This window comes from Gavialis gangeticus, unplaced genomic scaffold, assembly GCF_001723915.1.
Source record: "Gavialis gangeticus isolate Ggan-Ray unplaced genomic scaffold, GavGan_comp1, whole genome shotgun sequence".
In the NCBI taxonomy this organism is placed as follows: domain Eukaryota; kingdom Metazoa; phylum Chordata; order Crocodylia; family Gavialidae; genus Gavialis; species Gavialis gangeticus.
This window is the reverse complement of record NW_017729031.1, coordinates 83,948,071-83,969,331: the sequence shown is the minus strand read 5'-3', so window position 1 is coordinate 83,969,331 and position 21,261 is coordinate 83,948,071. Positions and strand designations below refer to the sequence as shown.

The window sequence follows — 21,261 nt, the reverse complement described above, 5'->3', positions numbered from 1 at the left end:
AAAAGTTTCTTAAACCAGTTTGACCCAAAATTGGTTAAGTCTGATACTATATTCAACCAGGTTTATCTTAAACCAATTTCAGCCATCTTTAAACTGGTTTATGTGCACTGAGCTTCTGTTCTGTTACAAGTTTAAACCAGTTTCTGATCACTTAAACCAGTTTATGTGGAACTTCTGTCCCTAGCCCTGGTGTTAAACTTAGACACAGACAATTTTCCAGCAGGGCTGTGGAAAACAATTTATTTGGACAAACTTTTGAAGTGAACACATTTCAGTAAAACACAGGCATAAAATAAAACTAGCTGGTAAAATGGATCTTGATTACAAAGTAAAATGAATAGCAACACTGATGTCATGTAATCAATGCCATTTCTTTTAGAAGCACATAATTTCATAGCAAGAGCACCATTGGAAACACTGAATGAAACCTCACCATATCTTCAGCATGGTCTTAGAAATTACTGTGTAAACATAAAGGGCAGACATCACCCTGGTAGGGATAGCACCTTTGCCTGCTAGTATATCTTAGAGCCTGATCCAAAGCCCCCTACAGATAAAATGGATCTCTCCATAGACTTCAGTGGTCCCTGGATTAGGCTTTAAATCAGTATATACTGTAATGAGTGGGACTTTTAAAAAAAGTCTAGGCTCTTAGGTGCCTACAGAGTTCAATGGAAGCCAGCTCTTATAGAGTTAAGCATCTCTCCGCTTCTTCTCTAGGGTTAAGAGGTAAGTGCCTAAGCACTTCTGAAAGTCCTGTTAAATGGGCCTTGACAGATTTTCTGAAGAATAATTTTGAAAATAACCCACATCACCAGATCATTTGTGGCGTCACTTTTTTGTTGTGTAAATGAGAAGTCAGAAGAAGTGTCTTTAAGATGTTTCTTCACTATTGTCCCCTATTGTTATTCTCCAGTTTTTGTTCAAATGTGGTGGGGCCAATTTAATTGGATTTCTATCCACCCAGTTCCAAAGGGGTAGATGGAAGCCCAGCCAGTGCCAAAACACACTCCATTACCTCCATTCCTGCCCTGGGAAATATGGATGGGCCACACTGTACTGAATCCCATGGCACTGGAAGCCATTTACTCTTTCCATCTGACTCTGGCACCCAGCTGCTGAGGGCAGTTTTGAAGGTCCTTCTTCCCTGCACCAGTTGGAGATGTGAAGCAAACCTCCTAGTTGTGACAAAAATCCCCTTCCTCTTCCCTCCTGCACAATGCTTACCAAAGACATGGTGGCTTGCTTTGGAAAGTTTCACTCTCAACATGATGTTGGGTTAAAAACATTATGACCTGATCAGCTTTAATTTGGAGAAGAAAAAATTTAATAATATAGAGCAAAAGGTCGATCAACCTTGTGAAGTCAGGTAAATTCATAGTGGTATTAGTCTTATCAGTCTAATTTGCACCTAAAAACAGAGAAATGCAAGAACAGTATATGTTCTGAGGCTCGTAGCTGGGATGAACCCTATGCGTGTCTGCTGTGGGTGGTGGAGGGAGGAAGCTGCAAGGTGGGTGGGAACTTCCGTATCCAGGGGGATGAACATACAAGGGATAAAATTAAAGCTCCAAAGCAAGGGAAAAGGGGTAGTGCACAGACAGACCCTGGTATTATGGCTTTTCCTGGAAACACAAGTTCATCAGGTTGATCAAGAGTATTGCTAACTTTTTCATTCTTAAGAGAAACAAAGCATATGTAGCCTGACACTTTCAGACCGGTGGAGGGCCATTCTGCAATTCAGTCAACAGCTATCTTCCTGGAGACTGTTTGGTAGAAGACACCACGCAGCAGGGAATGGTAGTCAGGCAGTCTGAAGAGATGGCGCTCCCCATAGGTCACCTCATAAACTCTGCTCTTCCCAGTGACAAGGGCGCGGATGTTTGGCTCATTGACTTGGTTGCCCACCGCTAGCACATAGATCTCAAGGCCTTGATTCAGAGCATCTTGCACTGCCTTCTCTATGTCTGTTTCTTTGATCCCTTGGGAGTTACCATCCGAGAAGATCAGGACGCTCTTCTTGACACCAGACGGGGAAGTCTGCCGATACACATTAGTGACATACCTGATGGCTGCATTGACATCGGTGGCGTCATTCATGTACTGCATTTTATCAACTGCATCGGCAATCACTGTGTAGTTCTGTGAGAACTCCACCTCATTTTTCTGCTGTCCTTTACCACTGTACTGAACAACTGAGACGCGCACTGAGTCACCCAAACCCTTTTTTGCCGACAGGAACCTCTCTGCCAGCCGCTTCACAAATGACTTGGAGATCTCAAAGTTCCTACTCCCGACACTGGTGGAGCCATCCACCAGGAGTGTGATATCAGCTGATCCTGCAAAAGTGACTGTGCAGAGAAAAGTCCATTGTTACTTACTCTCCTCAGATGATCCTTCTCCCCACCACAGCCCAGTGCATGCAGCAGTTACCTCTCAGGCTTCCTGTTTCTGAATGTCCTAAGAAATTTATTCTCTGATTATTTTACAGTTCTCTGTAAGCCTCCTTTCATAGTTGATCTTGTCCTTTTACCTCTCCATGCTCCCTGGAAGACTGGACTCCTGGACATTTTTTTGGCCTGAAAAATCTATTAGCCCTTATAATTTAACACACCAGGTTGATTTCCTTGACTATGGGCTGTCTTTTGAGCTAAAGATGTGTACGCTTTCTAAGACTGTGTTTTATTTGTTTCAATTATACTTCATAGTTGGCTTAAGAATGCTATCTGCCTAAATTTTGACTTCTGGCTGATTTTGACAAAATTCCACAGGTTTTTTTTAATGTCCATTTCTAAAGTTTACTGTTGGTGTGCTAAATTTATGTGCCTTTCCCTCTTCAAAGAATTATGAAGTTAATGTTGCTTTGATCACTGTGATTTAGCGTTGAAATATAATTACTTATTTGAACCAACTTGTCTGCATCACTAGAAAGTGACCAGCCAATGGTCTGTAGCTATGCTGTAGGCAACCTGTTCTGACTTGCCTTATTCTGGCCCTCTTATGTTCATTGGCTACTATGTATGCATCATATTGAAGTTCTCCCATTGCTGCTGTCATTCTAAACTTGGTTGCTTCTGTCCAGTACCACAACACTGTTCAGTACTATTCAATATTAGAGCCCAGCAAACCTATTAATTAGTCTGAGACTCAGGATTTGTATCCATGCTGGTCCTATTGGGTGGTTCTTTCTCTTCAGAAACACTCTCTCAGATTCCCTGGATTCCAGCAGAGGTAACATTACTCCCCCACCTCTGCAATCCAACCTGCCCACCTGCCTCTGATGCATTTCATTCACAGTAAATACTCACTTGGGCAGGTGTAGTCTGGACATTTCTTTTCTGTAAAAGAAATGGAGCAAAACACATCATATTAAATGCTATCACTCACTCAGAAAATGTCTTAGCTTGGTCTACCTTGCTGGATATGATGCAGATGGCTTGTTGGTGGTACCCCAAGAGCAAAAGGCAGGGAGCCAGATCATAAAAAACAATTCAAAATGGTGCTACTGGGCATTTATCACTAAAACAGATATGTGATACTTCCTGCTGCCCTTTGGTGACCAATAAACACAGTAGTGCTGTCATTGTGGAATGCCAGCACCTTTAACCAGGTCTTATTGCACAATCCCATGTTGCTGTACCATTGAATGACTCAAGGTATATCTCTGAATACCAGTATTACATGCCTCAGTTCATCTGCTCAAATGTCACCCTTTTAAAAAATGGAGATATCTGAAAAAAGGTGTGTGTGTGGTGGGGAAGGGTGCCAGTCAGTAGAAAAAGTAGGCTTCTACTGACTGGCACCCTTCCCCTTCCAACACACACACACACACACACACCTTTTTTCAGATGTCTCCTGGCTTTACTGCTTCTGACGTTATTTCTAGGCGGCAATAAGTAAGCTTCACAGGCAGCAAAGCCAGGATGGCTTTGGCATGGCCTAGGAGGAGTACCATGCTGCCATGTACATCTCCTTTTGTTCCAAAAGGAATGGGACTGCATTCCAGGCATTGTCCATGCCATCCAACGATGAGGTCTGAACACACACCTGTAGGGCTATGATGTACGAACAGACATTGTCAGTAGACTTCGTTCCTGAAACTTAGATTGGGGCAGCCAACCTAGCTTGTCCTGCCCTGGCTGTGGGAAACCAACTCTCTCCTTTCTCCTCCACAAGGTGGGCTCCATATCACAGGGTGGGCTTGGTCCTTACAGCAATGCAAGGGAAATGGTAGAATCCCTTCATTCATTCAAATCAGGGCTGAACTTTTATCCTGACTTTAGAGCGCACCATGTCTGACATTATGGTACTAACTGAGAACATAATCATCTGGGATGCCATCAGGGCCACTCCCATGCCAAATCATCAGTCAGGCTAGGTCAGCCACTCTCCTGGCTCATGTTTCTTGTTGCCCCTGCTGCGCTCCCAGTTCTGAGGCACCAGCCCAGAGCCAAAGCTTAGCTGACTTCAACTGTCCCCAGAAAGACAAGAGGTAACCTACCTTTACAGACATGTGCAGTAATGTTTTGCAGGAAACTGTCTTCTAACAGTTCAGCATAGTTGTCTCTTTGAACAGATAGTCCTGGTTTCTGGGATGTGCCTTGACAAGAAATTACCCCTAACTGCTCAGAGTTAGGGGCCGTGCGGAAAATATCGCCAATCCCAAGAGAAACCACCTGCAAGATAAGAGTAACTTATTGTGGTATTCCAACCTGTTGGTTATGCCTGGTTATTTATTCAGATCCTAGTAGTGCCTAAAGAGTGCAGATGAGAACTGGGCTTATATGGTGCTAGGTGCTTTATGAAAACAGATGCAGCCCCTGACTTGAAAATGTTTTGGTCTAAGATGACATGTATGGAGGGAAAAGAAGAAAGGCAGAATCAGAAGATGGAGATCGTGTGTAGGCCTGAAGCCACAGTCTCTCATTAATGAACAACTGCTCCCCAGTAATACCGACACCAGCTCCTCATGCTCTTTGGATGTACGTGTACATGCATGTGGGGGAAAGCTCACCCTGCCTCGGGCCAGACTGTTGCTACTGCTCAGAACCAGCCTGCCCCCGTGCACTGTGGAATCTCTCACACGTCACGTTTCCTCACTGATAAGGCAAAAAGGGCTGCCTAGGTCCAGGCCCAGACAGTCCTCTTTCCCATTACCTGGGTGACATCACAGAGCGAGGAGAGTGAGGCGGTGTCACGCAGGGTGTCTGACCGGCCATCTGTGATGACGATGGCAACCCTCTTGTCTGTGGTAAACCGTGACAGCAGGTTATCCTTGGTGAACTGCAGGGCTTCTCCGGTGTAGGTCCCACCAGCTATCCACCTCAGGTTCTTCACAGCTCTGCAAGCACAACAGCAAATAAGGCTCAAACTGAATGGCCCCAGTTCCCAGATGGTCCTCAGCTGCAAATGTCATAGAAGTCAAATGTCTTCATGGCTTGAGCGAGTGCTGTGGCTGAAACATTTGTAGTGTGGGATAGGAAGAGTTACTTCCTGGCCATATCATCAACAAAGAAAGAATCCTCTTCACAGAGAACAAGGATTGTTCTGGCTCAGTTTGCCAGAAAATCTGAGAGCCACTCTCAGTTAATTTTGTGGGTGAAAGCCACCTCAGGGACTTGGGCATTACATGCATGCACATGCCAGGGACCCATACAGCTTGAATCCTGCTTCCACAACTGGTTCAAATTCAGGTACCCGATTAGTTAAGTTGCAGGAGCTTCTACTGGCATGAGTTACAGGCTTAGCTTCTACTGGCATAACAAATAACATGTACAATGGTAGAGTAGCTGTGGCAAATGCATGCTGGTGTATTCAGTGATACTGTATCACATACAGTACTTAGTATCACACAACAGGTGAGTATCTATGGGCATGGCTGCCACTCGAGACTCGGACAAGCTGTCAAAGAGAACCCTCTTTCTGACTGGATATGCTGCTAAATGGGGCTGCAGTGAGCAGTGCAGATATATGCAATAGATGGGGACTATGCCCACTCAAAGGAAATAATATGCCACCCACTGGCAATCTTGTACTTTGGAAGAGCCTGTCCCCATCTCCTCTGGCTCACTGGGGACAGAGGTATGAGCCTACTGTTACAATCACAGTAGCATAACTGGCCTGGTGTGTATCACCATAGGGCAGCCTGTTGCTGCTGCTTTCCAGAGAGGAGCTCTATAGAGTGCAGGGCAGAAGGAACATGCAGAGCACAGGAACGTATGTGATTATGCCCTGCTGGTTTGTGTAGCAGAGCAGTTTCTGCAATCCTTTCCTCTGCTGCTTCAGAGTTATACCCCACAAAGATGGGCCTGGGCATCTATATGTTCCTTGCACCGTGGGGATTCCACAGGGATGCCAATATAATGGAGGCTGCACTTGTTGCCTTGTAGATACCCTTCATGCTATGCCCCTTACCCCTTTTAAGGAGTTCTCAGGGGCAGTCAGAGTTTGGGGGAGCAGCAGGTGAGCATGTGGCTGGTGTAGAGGCCCAGTGCCTTGCATGGAGACAGTCTGAGGAGCACCTTAGCTCTCTGGATTGAACCTGGCACTCTGAGGTTTGAGGGGGCAAATCCCATCCAATATCCCCCAAGAAGAGTCTGGAAAGATCCTGCAGCTCTTGGCACCTCTACTGGCTTCCTACCAAAAACGTAGTTTGGCTGTTGGTTGCTGTCACCTCCCACCCATCTGAATTCCATGAGTGCCTCCAGTAAGAGTAAGTCAAGTGCACCTACTGACACTTTCAAGCTAACTATGCTGTGGAAGACATCCAAGTGAGGCGAGTGGGGAAGGTATCTAGCAGGCAGGGCATCTTTGCAAGCTGGAACTCAAGACTCTCCATGAATTCAGCTAGTTTGGTGAAAGCCACCAAACCAGTATCATATGAGTGATTGCACTGCGACTGGCAATCAAGGATGTTTCAAAGGAATATGACATGGTGAGATGCCCTCTGATGCCCAGACTACATGGCTGATTGTTAATCCCATCCCTCACACCTCACCAGCATCTTGAATTGGTTTTGGTGTGGTGCTGGGACTGAGACTGACAATCCGCTGATTTTCAGTCCCACCCCCAGCATGCACGAGAGCTGGTTCAAACATCTGGTGCAGCGCAGAGGCTGGAACTGACAATCGTCAAGTTTTTGGTTCCAACCCAGGGTTTGCACCAGAGTCTCCAACCTTCTAAGTGTCCTGTGTGATGTGGCCCTTCATAAATGAAACATGACTAGGCCTCCATGAGAGTGAAAATGAAAGGAAACAATGCCAGATTGCTTCCCAAATCAAGATAAAGACACTTGTTTTACCACACGAGGCCTAGCAAAGATATGAGCTGATGAGTATGGGAACCCACAGTGCTTCTTTTCATAAGGTGACACAGGGGTCAACCCGAATCATGCCCTGCTGGCCTGTAAGATTACATGTTAATCTCTGGAATCTTCTGTGGGGGTTGTGCCTCCCTTATGTACCAATCTTGGGCAATGGCTGCAATGTGCAAACAATAAGATGCAATTTGTGAGTCATTGATATAAGGGCCGTGCAAAACGGCGCTGTTTTGTCTTCAGTTTTGATGGTTCGAGGGAACAGCGTTCCATTTCGAATTTCATTTTGACTCGAAACAGCTGTTCCTTTCCGTTTTGACATTTTGCTGGGGATGGGGCGGCAGCCCAGCTGGACTGACTTCCCATCCCCAGGGCTATGGTTGAAACGTTTCGACTTTCAAAATGTTTTGACTAGCCTTGTTTTGTTTCGAGGCTATTTCGACGACCTTTGTTTTGTTTTGATTTTGTGGTTTCAACCTCGAAATGAGTCGAAGCAGTGTCAAAACAAAACGGCCAGTGAAATTTCGCACAGCCCTAATCGATATGCACTCTTAGAGTGCTCAGCAGTCTCTACACTGTCAGAACTCATCAATCCAGAGGCACAAGCAGCATTATATGCAGATACATAACCACTCAAATAGGGCACATAGCTGACCTCTGATGGACATGCAGCTACTCAGACTTACTGCTTCAAGGCTCCGATGTTTCCAATGTTGTCATCACCCATTTTCACCAGCTCCTGGGTGTTGTCATGGCTGTACTGCACAACGCCCACCTGTGACTCCCCAGCCTCAAACTGTTGAACAATGGTTGGAAACAAAATGGAAGTTCTTGAGCCAAATGTTAGTAAGAAGGCAACATATCCCCTGGGGCTGGCATGGGACCCTGAGGAGTCCAGAAAAAATCCAACCTGTAACTCATTTTGTGCCTGTGATGCCTAGATCTGCTTACAAAGTCCTAGAGTTTGTCACTGAATGAGCATGAACGGAAGAAGAGTCTCACAAGCAGGCTCATACCCTTCTGGGAGCATAGAGGGCTTGTTTCTGTAGTTCCAGGTCTATACTTCTGTTAGCATTCAGGGGTAATCCCTTCCAATCCTCCTCCATTTTGGCCAAGCTGGGCTCAGTGCAAGTAAGAGATGAAGGTAGGGAAAAGTATCTTTAAACCACCTCTGTGCTTCCCCTAATTTTAGTCTGCCCTTGTCATACCTTAGAGCAACTTTGGATAGGATTTGGATTACATTGCCAGGGGTGCTGCAGCAGCTAAGACATTTTCAGAGAAACTCATTTTCTGTCAAAGATTAAGTGCTTCTGGGAAACATACCAGTTCTTATAATATATTCTTAGGCCTATAATGGCATTTCCAGAATAGCTAACATCTCAGTGGCTTGGGCACTCACCTATTGTGCTAGACACAGGCCTTGTAATGGGGTTCCCTGACTTAGAGCAGAGATATGAACCTGCATTTTCCAGACAAGTCCCCTAATCCATAAGCAATAGAGTGATCATCTGTCTCTGGTCATATTTAGTTGCAAGTCTGAATATTTAATTACTGGCACATAGTTGAATAGCTCCAAAAAGTGAGAGAAGTGCAGAATGATTCTATTGCCTAGTGGCTCGCATGCTCATCTAGGACTTGGTTCCAGCCTGTGTTTCAAACCAGGCAGAATGAGAGCTCATACTTGGGTCTCTCACATCCTAGGTGGGGTCTATATACAGTCTAATATTGGAATCCCTCTGGCATGGGTCTCTCTCTCTCTCTGCCTCTTCTCTCCCCCCTTCCCCCATTATTTCAAAGGCCTTGTCTCTGAACCTGCAGAGAATGAAAACAATGGTCATGACCCCCAACATTTTCTAAAAAGTAGAATGATTGTCAGCTGGCCAGCCCTACCTGTACAGCCAAGGACTTCCCATTCTGGACACAGTACACATTGGTGGCATGCAAAAAGCTCACCTTTACACGTTCATCTTTACTCAGCCTGTCAATGACTCTAATGATGAAATCCTTGGCAATCTGGAAGTTTTGCAGGCCGATACTCTCTGAACTGTCCAATACGAAAAGAAGATCGATAGGGCCGCATGTGCACTCTGCAGCAAGGAACAAGGTGAGAGGGGTTAGTTTTATATGCCTTAGCCATTTTAGTATAGCATAATACTTTTCAGTATAGATTACACAAGCAAGCAGAGGACTCTGCTGCATCCAGAAGGATGTGTTTGTCTTGCTGCTACAGAAGATGCAACACAAAAGAAAGCACTGAAATCACTGAACATATATTTGGAGATTTATTTAGCTGTTTTTCCTACTGATTACTCAAAAGCCTGTTCTGACCCTTCTGTGCTTTACACATTATGTAAAATGGACGTAGCATTTTAAAAAAGGACAAGGGTCTACAAAACTCCTCTAATCAGGTTTAAAAAGAATCTCATCTAAAGGCTCCTCATTTCTTTCCAAAAGAGACAAAAGTAAGGTTGGTATGCTGCAAGCATAAGTTAATAAGCCAACTCAGCTAGAAAATGGTTGTGCCATCTGGGTTTGATGAAGCAGCTCAGTTCTCCCTGGGCAGTACCCCAATGCCTTTGGATTCTTACCCAGTCCATCAAGACTTTATGGGAAGTTAAATTGCAACTCTCCCCTCCCTGCAGGGTTTGGGAGTTGGAGGTAGCTCTGGATTTAAAACATGTACAGTACTTGATTCACTTGCAAGTACAGAAAGGGTGGGGAATGATTTCCTAAAGCATTGTTGGCATGGGTCAGTTGGATGGTTATTTTCCTCCAGCCAGCAAATATATGTGCAAGGCCTTGAAGCCTTCCAAATACTGTCGTCGTCCCACCCAGGCTTTTCCCAATTCAGTTCATCCTTGGTTCTTTTTTTTCTGTGTTCTCACAGCTCATTCCATACTACAAGATTTCATTGCCTAGCTAGTGATTGTGGGTACAGGAAGGAAGGTGGGTTGAAAACAAGAAAAAGAACTAGCAAAACCTTCTTAATACATTTGTAAAATGACACTTACCACAGCAAGCTGGAGGAGAAAGGAAAGAAAGAGAGAGGATGTTTAAACATAACATACTGCATGTTTTCTCCCACAATAATTCAGACTGTCTGTAGTACAGTATCACAGCATGAGGGATTTGCACAGTTGAAGCATTTCTCCTTCAAGGAGAAATATCTCACGTTTGATATATTTAAAAAGGGCTCCAAGGTTCAGACCCTGGATGTTCAGTATCTTTCCTCAGTGCAGTCTCATGAAGGAGCCAGACAAAATGGGTTATAACGTATAGGTTGAGAGGCTCTCTCATGTATGTATGGAGCATATATTACGTGACATAGTAGCACAGCAAAATATCTCCCAGGGAGTATCCAAACATGTGTCTGCAGCTCAGTGGACTGGGCAATCATTTTCTAAAGGGAAGACATTTTGGAAGAGATGGTGTACTTCTTTGGGCTGAACACAAGTTGGGAAATGCTAGTTCTAACAAAACAATAATATATTGTTAGAATGCACTGAAACCTTTTCTAAATATGATCTCTTTATCACATTCTGCAGCTTAGTGCGCATGAGGTGGTAGGAGGTTTGAAACAATATATGTAGCCACATTCTATTCTTAGACATGTTGATTTATGACTTTTTAAATATAAATATAGGATTAACCCAGAAAGGTTAAGTGAATTACATGGCAAAGACCAGTTTCAGCTCCCCAAATACTGTGACTCCCCTGGCAATTCATTAATGTCTGCTGACCACGATTCTTTAGCACCATATGCATGGAAAGCAGCATTACCTTTCCTCAGTCACAAGTATACAAAATTACACTGGCTGTTAACATAGAGATCATAGAAAATTAGGGTTGGAAGGGACCTTAGGAGGTCATCTAGTCCTTTTGTTCAAAGGAGGACTGTCCCCAACTATGTCATCATCCAAGGCTTTGTCTAGCTGGGTCTTAAAAACCTCCAAGGACTGAGATTCCACCACCTCTCTGGATAACTTGTTCCAGATGTTAAAATCCTTTTTGCAGTGAAAAATATTTAGGGCTTGATTTTCAAAAGTCAGCTGAAAAATTGTACAATTAAAAACTGCATGACCAGCTGTGCATGTAATTGACTGTACAATTACCATGAGTTAACAAATCCGGTATGCATATGCAATTCTGGAATTTATGTATGTCTAACTGGGAGGTGCAAATGCAAATTCATGATTTGTGCGTGCAACTGCAGCAATTAAGCATGTTCATTCCCCAGCCTTTGCATGTGTGATATTAAAATTAAGTTCTGAAAGCTGGGGTCCAGAGCTTGGCTTACAGCTGCTTTGCCAGCTGCAGTTTTAGATCCTGCAAAGCTGAGCTGCAATGCCTCAATCAGATGGCATACTGGATGGGAACCACGCCTAGTTCTGTGCCTCTGAACCACTGGCAGTGACTAGCAGTTCTACATTTCATTGTGGGTTGAAAATAGGCTACAGCAGGGACTTCCAGTTACTTTAGATGACTCATTTAATGAGAAAATGATTTACCACTAGCAAGTAATATTTCCTTCCATCCCAAGAGAAGAAAGTGCATGAAAATTAGGATGCCTTACCGCCTCAAGTGCTATTTCAATATAGTTGATCTGACGCTAGCACAGAGCTGTTCTCTGCAGCATGCTGGCATGGGCCTAAGGGCATCATGACTGTCTGTTTGTCACAATGCAATAGGACTCTTCTCGCACTCAGGCTTAGAGCACTGAACAACTTTTCCCGAGCCAGAGAGTTTGGTCCACCTACACAGAGCCAAGCAAAGCAGCCAGCTTCTGCTCTAGGGGTGCGTCCAGATGAGTGCAGTCACGCGGTATGTGGTGCTACAAACACATTTCCAGTGGCCATACCACACAGTTCAGAGTTCTCTGCGCTGTAAGGGCATGCCACCCAAGCATGCGCTGATCTGATTTTTTTCCCATGTTTTTTTTTTGACCCCTGGATATCCAGGGGTCAAAAAAAAAAAAAAAAAAAAAAAAAAATCAGAAAAAAACCCTGAAGCAGTGCACACTTGGGCAGCATGTGCTGCTAAAAAGCAGAGCTGGGCCGCTCAGAGCCGCATTGCAGCTGGTGGCCAGGTTGTGCCCGGCAGGATCACCATGGTTGCAGGTCCAGAAAGCCCCCAGAACCACAGGTAAGGCTGCTGGGGCCAGCACAGTGTTGTCCCCAGCTGTCCCTATGCCACCCCAGGCAACTTACCAGGTGCCAAAGTGCATGTGACACAGGCGTTCCCTGGGGACAAGAAGTGGTGGCGCAAGGTATACCACCACTAGTTATCCCCAGGGAACCAAACGTCCATGTACATCTGGACATGCCCTAGGAGTCGTATTGTAGAAGAATGGCAGGCCTTTGTCTGTGAAAAATTTAATACCAAAATATTAAAAAAAAATTCTCTCATTTCCTTTTCCAGACCCAGCAAAACCAGGCTCTTTCTGTAGTGTCACAAGTTTTCAAAAGGGCTTTTATTGCGTAACCCAAAGGATACTTCTAGCTCAGTCTTTTGGGTGGCTAGGCTGTATGTGCTAACTAGTTTAACAAACTGCCTCTGTTTGACTAGCATAGAGCAAAGGAACACATACTCACAGCACATTTTCATTATGATGTCTAAAATTTCACATTCCTAAAAACAAAGGAAAAAAAGTTGAATGGCCAAGAAAAGACTTCCTCATTCCCTAGGACTAACAAGAGGGGGATTGCTATCCAGTAAGCATCGGTGTCTCCAGAGTTGGGCATTGTTTTCTCAAAGTTCAACCCTAGGAAAGCAGGAAATGGGGATTAGATTTGAATACAAATGTCACAAAGAATAGTACTGAGCCCACAGCAGGTGAGAGCCAGTACTCTGCTGAAAACTGGTAAAACCTGTTGCTATGGCCATCCATGGCAGCTTCCATCTTGCTTTACATGCAGGAGCACTAGGCACGGGTGGTCATTTGTTCTTGTATCCAGTAATTACGGGACTGGAAATTGTGCCTTGATCACAGCACATACTGCAAGCTTATCAGTGTATGAAGTCATCAATAATCTCTGAAAAATCAGAGTCAATTCCCCTGTGCAGGCAGATTCCATGACATTCATGGTAAATGCAAAATTTTGCATTTGCTCTGCCTTTATCAGGAGATGAAACACAAGCCCATAACCCTATCTGAACAAATGGGTTTCCAGTTCCACCAGTTCAGAGTGGATTTGTTTCCTTCATTTTGTCAGGGAACTTGGATTGGGACAGTGATCCAGAAGACATCACTAGGCTTCGCCTCCTGAAGGTGTCTAGAGTTTATGTAAACCCTCCTGGGAACTTCTTTCTGTTTGCTGCTGTCCTACAGGAATACATTTTCTGAAGTGCTTTAGCCAAGGGCAGTTGAAAACAGATGGGGGAAATTAAAAAGAAAGTGTACAAAATCTCTTTCACTCACATCTGGCCCTGGAGGCCCCCCGGGTCCAGGAGGTCCCTGTCAAAGGAAAACAGTAAAAGGAAGATTAAGAGAGGAACCGGTGCCATTTGCAGTTATCTTTGGACTATCTGTTAAGTAACAGAAAGCAGAGTCTGGAAAAGTAGTTTTCCCTCTAGGCTAGGGTTTCAGCTCATGAGGCTCTACTTCAAGCAGGTACATCTGTCTTCTGCGCACGTCATGGAGCTGTGTGTGGGAAAGGGCTGGGGACAGTTATAAGGTACATTATTGGAAGCAGTCTCATAAAACACTCTACCTGGGCAGGGTGGGGGAGGCACCATTCAAACTATTTGCCAGGGAAGCCCCCCCCCCGCCCAACTTCTGTGTACTAGTTCAATTGACAAGAGTTTAATCTGAGAGGATGCCAGGAAAGTGTGATTAAGACCGGTAGAGTTACACTGGATAAGAAGGCAAATATCCTCTTCACTTTTGGCTGATCCAAGAGTGTTCTTCCTCTCTCACATGCTGCTTTCCTGCTATTGCAGCTGGCTCCTGGCTAGATAGGACTCCTGGCCTTTCTTCAGAGTCTGTCACTTCCACTCCTTAAATGGCCCCAAAGATAGGCCACTGAGCAGGACATCTTCACTGACAAAATATGCTATTACCACAAGAAAACTAACAAGCGTTAACTATTTTGGTGAACCAAGAGAGCAGCAAGAAGGCTCTGTAGTTCTACTGAGATGCCCAAGGAGGAGAATAACAACATCTGGTCCCCAAATGGCCATGTGCTAAAGTTGGAGTACTGTCTCTTGGTGTACTGACTTGACATGAAACTTATGGTCCTGAGAGGGCTGGCAAGCTTTGTTTTGATAAAAAATTTTGAAATAAAAATTTTCTACCTTTTCAGATAAAACAGAATATTGTGTCAAACAAAATATAAAATCTGCTGTGTCAGCTTTTTCTCTTGATTTGTGATGGAAGCAGATGTCAACATAGCAGAACTGCCCATAGGGTGAAATTCTGAGTTTTGCTTGGCTCCAATTCAGCATGTCTACACTACATCGCATGGCACTAGAGAATGTTACTGCCCACTCACTTCTGTTATGTATGCCAAAAAATGTCATGTGGTCACTGTTAGAGGTGTGCTGGCATCCCCTGTGTGGGTACCAGAAAGCAGCTACATGACAACATTTTTGGCATATGCCATGTGTTGAGTAGGAGCAAATGGGTGTGGCATGTTTTGCAGTGGTGCTCTCTTGTGCCATCTGGCATACTACGGACATGCCTAAAGTGTCTACTTTGGATTTCACAGAGCTGCATAACTGGGCAAAGCTTTAGCAGTTGATGCCCATGACAACAACCTCTTTCAACCAGGCTTGCGTGCTACAGTCAGCGTGTGTAAAGAATCTAATCAGAAAATTCTCAGTAGTCAGAACTCCTAGAAGCTCTGTCTATTTCAATAAGAAGTGTTTTCCAGTGCAAACTCTTCCACAAAACGTTGATACTTACTGGGGGTCCTTCAGGACCTCTGTGACCTTTTGCTCCTTTGGGACCTCTGTCACCAGGCACTAAGTTCTACAAGAGAAGAACAAGCCATTATTGCATGAGTGGATTGAAACAGCCATGTCAATTCCGCTGAATTATAGAAACATTTCCACCGGATTTTTGGAGAAGGAGTGACTTGGGTCCCCATTCATTAAATGGCCAAAGTTTTGTCAATACATCTCCTCCATCTAAAAGGCCAACTTATTATCTAAAGGGTGCATCCTTTACTGTCACTGACAAGCACTTATGGCAATAGATTGATAGCATATGTATGACAAAGTTTGGGCCCTTCTCAGTTATTAGTATGCTTTTATAATATGTGGAAAAGACAAACAAAGCAAAGAACAAATAGATTAGGGGCCAGTGCCTGTATCTAGGAGCTCTACAAGTTCCTATCCCCAGTGAACTCAAGGCAGTTACTAGCATGTTTAATGGTAGCTGGGTGGGTCTTTAGGTTTTTCCAACACAGCCACTGATAAAAGTAGTTTGATCTAGCTCTGTCAGTGAAGTTTGCCAAAGAATATTGCTCAAACAGGTCCAAAGTTGATCAAACAGATACCTGGCTATACCGATCCACATTTTTTTTTTACATTTCAAAGTTGGGTTCCATGTATTGTATTGAATCCTAGCTTAATAGTTACGATTCAAACTGAGAGCCATGAACAACCGTATTCCAAAATGTCAATTGCCCACAAGTGAATGGAAAAAGGAGAAACAACACAGGTTGCTTTTTTGCATGTCATAGGCTAACTGACATTGTCATTCATAAACATTGAGCACCACATGAATGTGGCACCAATATTTCTGGTTTAGGAGACAGCCTGCATGGAGCAGAGTGGTATATTTGAAAATGATGATACTTGGCAAAGTAAGTGTCCCATGTACACACAGCCATTGTCACCTATTGTAGGTGAACAACCTTGCTATCAGAAAAATAGAAGGGGTAATCCTGAAGTTTTTCCATGATTTTTCAAAAGACCTAGGATTCCAGGGCAACTAGCAAACACACCCATTAAGTTCAGTGCAACTGGAACTGCAAAGATACTGTTTCTTCAAAGATAAAACTTTGAACTATTTAGAACTAGACTAGAATGAAATGCACTAGAGCTGTGGCAGTAGAATGCTATCTGGAAACTTCAGTAATGAAAGCTGAGATGTGTAAAGCCATGCATGATACATAGCACTGTTGTGTCAGGACAGAGAATCCTCTGTGCTGTATTTTTCGATGGATATGAAACAACAGTATGGTGAGACACACCAGCAGGACTTCTAGTGAATCTGGAAAGTCTAGTTTGGCCACTGGGCTAAATGGAAGTGTGTATTTTTAAACACTTGCACTTGATGGCTGAGCTTTGCATAGGCGTCTCTTAAACATCTAAATGAAAACAATAAACAGTCAGAGAGCAGGCTCGTCTCTTTTTCAATCGGGGGATTTTCTTCTTGGCCAGGCTGCTTTCCGAAGCTTACCTTCAGAGAAAGAAGCCCCACAGGGGAAACACCAGTGAACTTGAGTATGACACTTTTTCTGTCTGCTGTGAGGCTGTAAGGGAACCAGCTCTCAGGACAGGGATGCCTGGCTGCTATTGAGCTATTAGGCTGAGCATGTGACAGTTCTGAGCCCACAGTCAGTTTTACTGTCTTCAGTCCCAATGCTTTCTACATTTGTTTTCTAATCTTTGGCTCTGGCATAACCAAACAAGGTGCCAGTGTGCCCCTAGATCATGCTGGCTGGGTAAGCAGTCCCAGCCCATATATGTGCTTCCAAAACTTCAGGATTGCTTCTAAGGGGCTGAATTGCAGTTTCCTGCAGAAGACGCAAACATCCAAAACTGTAATTACCTTTAGATTTTCCTTTGCAAATATTGCTTTGCAGCTCAGCTCCAGACCTGAGGGACAGTACAAGGGGGTGCACTATACTCTTCTATTACTAGGAACATAAAGTGAACACTCCTGTCATCGTGGCTGCTGATACAAGAGGAACACTTCCACAACTAGTATTACCAGTCATAAAGTTCCTCCTGGGTGAGATAGTACGGTTTCAGCATCTTGCCAGAAGGGCCCTTTCAAAAAAATACTCACTTCACAGGCAACATATATAAACTGTATTCCCTTAAGCTATTGGTAGAGTACATGATGTGCCACAGGTTTAAAAACAATTCTGAGAGCAGTTATGGCACTGCAAGCTACACTGCTCAGCTTGAAATGATCCCTTCTAGCATACGTTCCAGGAAGGCCTTTACCTCTCTCTGGCAAGGATACATATAATAACAGGAAGTGCTAAACGTAACATCCCAATGTAATGCCTTAAGAGAACGTAGCAGAACATAGCTAGCAGTGGCTGCCCTACCTATCTGGTAAGGATACTTAAACAAGGAATTTTTTATTCTTCACTTACAAGACAAATGCCTCTTCAGAGTTTAAGCCAGCCATGTGTGCTGGTGCTGGGGAAGGGGGGATAAATTGCTCAGGCTTCTTTACTTCCTTATGCTCTTGAAATGAAAATGAGAAAGAATATTCTTGCTCTCTTCCATATGGTTCCTCCACATGAGAAGCTCGGCAATGGCCACAACCCTGTTAGGAGGTACTGGTACTGCTCCATGGTTCTTCACTTACAAGTACTTGAACATGTTCCATCTTCATTCATTTATTTTAAGACTTAGACCACATGACTGATGTTCTCAGCCATTGCTATGTTGAGACAGCTAGTTTCACACTCTGTCAACTATCTGCTTCTCCTGTGATACAGTATACTCAGTTGTTAGCTTGCCAAGCTTCCTGTCTATTCAAACCTACATTCAGGTACATCACCAGTGACATCTGCTTCTGGCACACTTATAGGGTCCTTGGCTTCAGGATGAAGCTATCTGAAGGAGAATATTGGCACCAGGTTTCCAGTCTGTCAGTTATGATTTTTTTTTCTTACAGAAAAAAACAGATCTAGATACAGTACCCACCTCAACCCCCAAACTATTTGGCAGCATATAATGTCTGAACAAAATGATGTTACATATTTTTAGAGCATGTCAGGGGCATGACTGGAAGTTATAGAATAGGAGCAAAACTTCTGGACCATGTTCTTTTCAGGAAATGATTCAGCTTAACATAGGAAGTGATATTGATCTCACTCTTTACTCACATCAGTCCCAGGTTCTCCAGCGTCTCCCTCATCGCCTCTAGGACCTGGATATCCCTTTGTGCCCTGAAAATTGACAACAATAACACTTTTCAATAAAAATTCAGGTGTTTGAGTAACATGTCCACTCCTTAGCCTATTGTGGGAGAACAGATACTCCTTGGGGAGTCAGAGATTTGTTTTAGTCTCATAATGCCCAGTTACAAAAACAATATCTTCTTGAGATAGGTAGTTTCTATATTATACAGTCAATGCAGAGGTAATGCTAATCAGTACAAAGCACTCCGATTAGCTGCTGCAAAACTAATGGGTCAATATTATTGTTCATCTAGGCATCAGTGTTCCTTTTTCATGGCTACCTCTCCAACTGGCACCAAACAGGACTTCTCACTACCAATGCAGGCCACAAAAGTGCATCTGAGAAATACACACCCCAGAACTAGTCTGATGTCTACTAACATTATGACAAGTTACACCAGAAAAAGAATCCCATATAATGCACACACTTACATGTCTCCACATAGCATAAGCACAAAGGTGAAAGGAGATATTTCAAACTTTTAGGAAAATGGGATTTCAAATGAGCAAGGCAGGCAGGTCAGACCACTTTGGGAGGTTCATCTCATAGAATGGGAAGCCAACAGGCTCTGGAAGCCAATGGCGAGCTGTGAAAAATCCTAGCAGGCATAGCCAGAATGCACATGCAAAGCTCGCTGCTTAACTATGAGAGCCGGAAGCATACTTACATTAATGCCAGGATTTCCTTTGTCCCCTGGATAACCCTGGGAAGGATAGGAAGACAGTGTGTTAAACTAGAGGAACACCAGAACTGTAAGTGATTGCCCAATATTTTCTGGATAGCAAAAGAAACTCACTGGTAAGCCAGGAAAACCAATTGTGCCATTTCCTGGAAAGCCATCTTCTCCCTAATAGTAAAGAGAAAAATAAGTGAGATGTCAACACCAAAACAATTCACTTGATTACCAGTAGTATCATACCATTTTCAGCAAGCTGCTGTCTACCAATAGCCTTCCACAGAGTACCCATTTCATCTTCAATAGGATATCACACTTTTCACTGGTTTGGATCATGGAAACACAGGCCCTTACTAATTTCCCTATGTGTCTGCTCCATTTAGAGTCTTACCGTCTGGATGGAAAAGATGAAAGTCCTCAATGGCAAGCCAACCATCATTTAACCATAATTTCTCCTGTGTAACAATTTTCATCAGGGATATGAATCACATGTCTTAAGAGCCTCATCTAAGAGAAGGCTCTCAAAGCTTTTCTATACAGCAGGAAACAAATTACAAGCTTCAGATGGACAGCAACTTGTTTTTTGTAAAAGAATCTGACATGAAAAGCATAATTTGAACTTGTTCTTCAAAGGCTGGTAGAATACAGGCATTGTATGCCCTAAGAGTATATAAAGATAACATTTTACTCGTTCGCATCAATACACATTCTCTTTATTTCCTTGAGATTCCCTTCCAGAATACTAATGTATGATAATTGTCAGAAAAGCAACTCCAACACAGTGACATCTCCTTGATAGGATCTACTCCTTGGTGCACACCCTGTCATACCTACTCACTCCACTATCTGCAATCATTTTGCAGCCATTTGCAATACAGAGGAAATCCTGTTCCAAGAGGTCTCGCTAGGTTCTTCTGCAGTTCACATTTCCTAGAAGTGCTAGCTAAGTTCCGATCTCTGTTCTTGCTGGGGGGTCTCAGATGGAGTGAACACAGCCTGACTTTCAGATTTCCAGCCCGATTCCCCAGTGTTGGGATTAGAAAAAAATATATTCTTACTTGCAAGCCAAAGGGTTTTGATCTGGAATCACCCGGAGAACAAGCATTGGACCCACCAGTGCTGTTTTAACACAATCATTTTAAGAGCGCCATTGTGCTTCATAATCAATTAAAAATAAAACCTACATATATCAGACCTTTGGGCTGTTTATTGGAACGTATATTCAGAGGCAAGACTTGTCTTACTTAGATATGCTCTAGAACATTGAATGATGCATTTTTAAAAGGCAGTGACACTACGCTACTATACAATTAATGTTTCTTCCATTGGAAAACATGGGAGTCAGAAGGGTCACTTCTTCATCTGGGTTAGGACAGAACCTTATTATCTAAATGAATAATGTGAAGATGTGCATACTGGAATTCTTCAAAGGCTCCAGACAAAGACTGCAAGATATCAGACTTCTAATTCTTACATAGTAATTAACAGAAATGCTGGCTGCAGTTATATGTAAACAAAACTCAGAAACAGGATGGGAAAAGTTTAAAAGAAAAGAAAAGAAATAAAAGGAGAGAGGGAATGTTGTGGTTGAGCTATGGAAGGGGGTGGGGGAAAAACCTTCTCTGTCTCCTGAACCAGAGATTGCATTTCTAATGACTCATTTTCTGTGGAAACTACAGCCACAGACAAAAACCCCAAGCTAAGTGCTGGCTTATGGACTTTTACTACAAAATATTCAAAGCTTGGAAATTAATGGACAGATGGTTGGTAAAGTAACTGATTCTAGTGCACCCTTTCTAGGACACGCATGTGATTTTAAAGAAAAAGCAAACCCAAAGTTGTGCACTGTGTTGGGTGCTGAGTCTCTCTTTTGTCTCTCTCCTACTTTAAATATGGCTCTGTTTAGACTCTTCTCTCCCAAATCCCTACATCCCACAAAGCAAAACTGGTGTCTAGCTTCTAGAGCTGACTTCACAGGAATAACTAGGCAGCTTCACGCCATGGGCAGCCATTCAATGCCTGGGACAACACCAGCTGCTGTAGTCCCCATTGCAGCAATGCAATCAGCTGCTGCTGTGGTCACAACACTTGCCCCTCCCTGGTTGCCCCCCCCCCCCCA

General features: G+C 43.7%; 1 protein-coding gene across 1 annotated transcript in view; it reads right to left on the bottom strand.

The window, feature by feature from the left end:
• Positions 1–220: 220 nt before the first annotated feature.
• The window catches only part of COL6A1 (collagen type VI alpha 1 chain), an 87,267-nt gene continuing 66,226 nt past the window's right edge, over positions 221–21,261 (bottom strand). The window contains exons 23-35 of the mRNA XM_019523273.1: positions 19,263–19,313; positions 19,134–19,169; positions 18,391–18,453; positions 15,219–15,284; positions 13,734–13,769; positions 12,907–12,943; positions 10,327–10,335; positions 9,269–9,402; positions 8,002–8,111; positions 5,158–5,341; positions 4,502–4,676; positions 3,309–3,338; positions 221–2,351 (exon numbers count right to left, since the gene is read on the bottom strand). Of these exons, the coding sequence (XP_019378818.1) occupies positions 1,741–2,351; positions 3,309–3,338; positions 4,502–4,676; positions 5,158–5,341; positions 8,002–8,111; positions 9,269–9,402; positions 10,327–10,335; positions 12,907–12,943; positions 13,734–13,769; positions 15,219–15,284; positions 18,391–18,453; positions 19,134–19,169; positions 19,263–19,313 (1,542 nt within the window). The 3' untranslated portion in view covers positions 221–1,740. The remainder of the gene's footprint in view (positions 2,352–3,308; positions 3,339–4,501; positions 4,677–5,157; positions 5,342–8,001; positions 8,112–9,268; positions 9,403–10,326; positions 10,336–12,906; positions 12,944–13,733; positions 13,770–15,218; positions 15,285–18,390; positions 18,454–19,133; positions 19,170–19,262; positions 19,314–21,261) is intronic.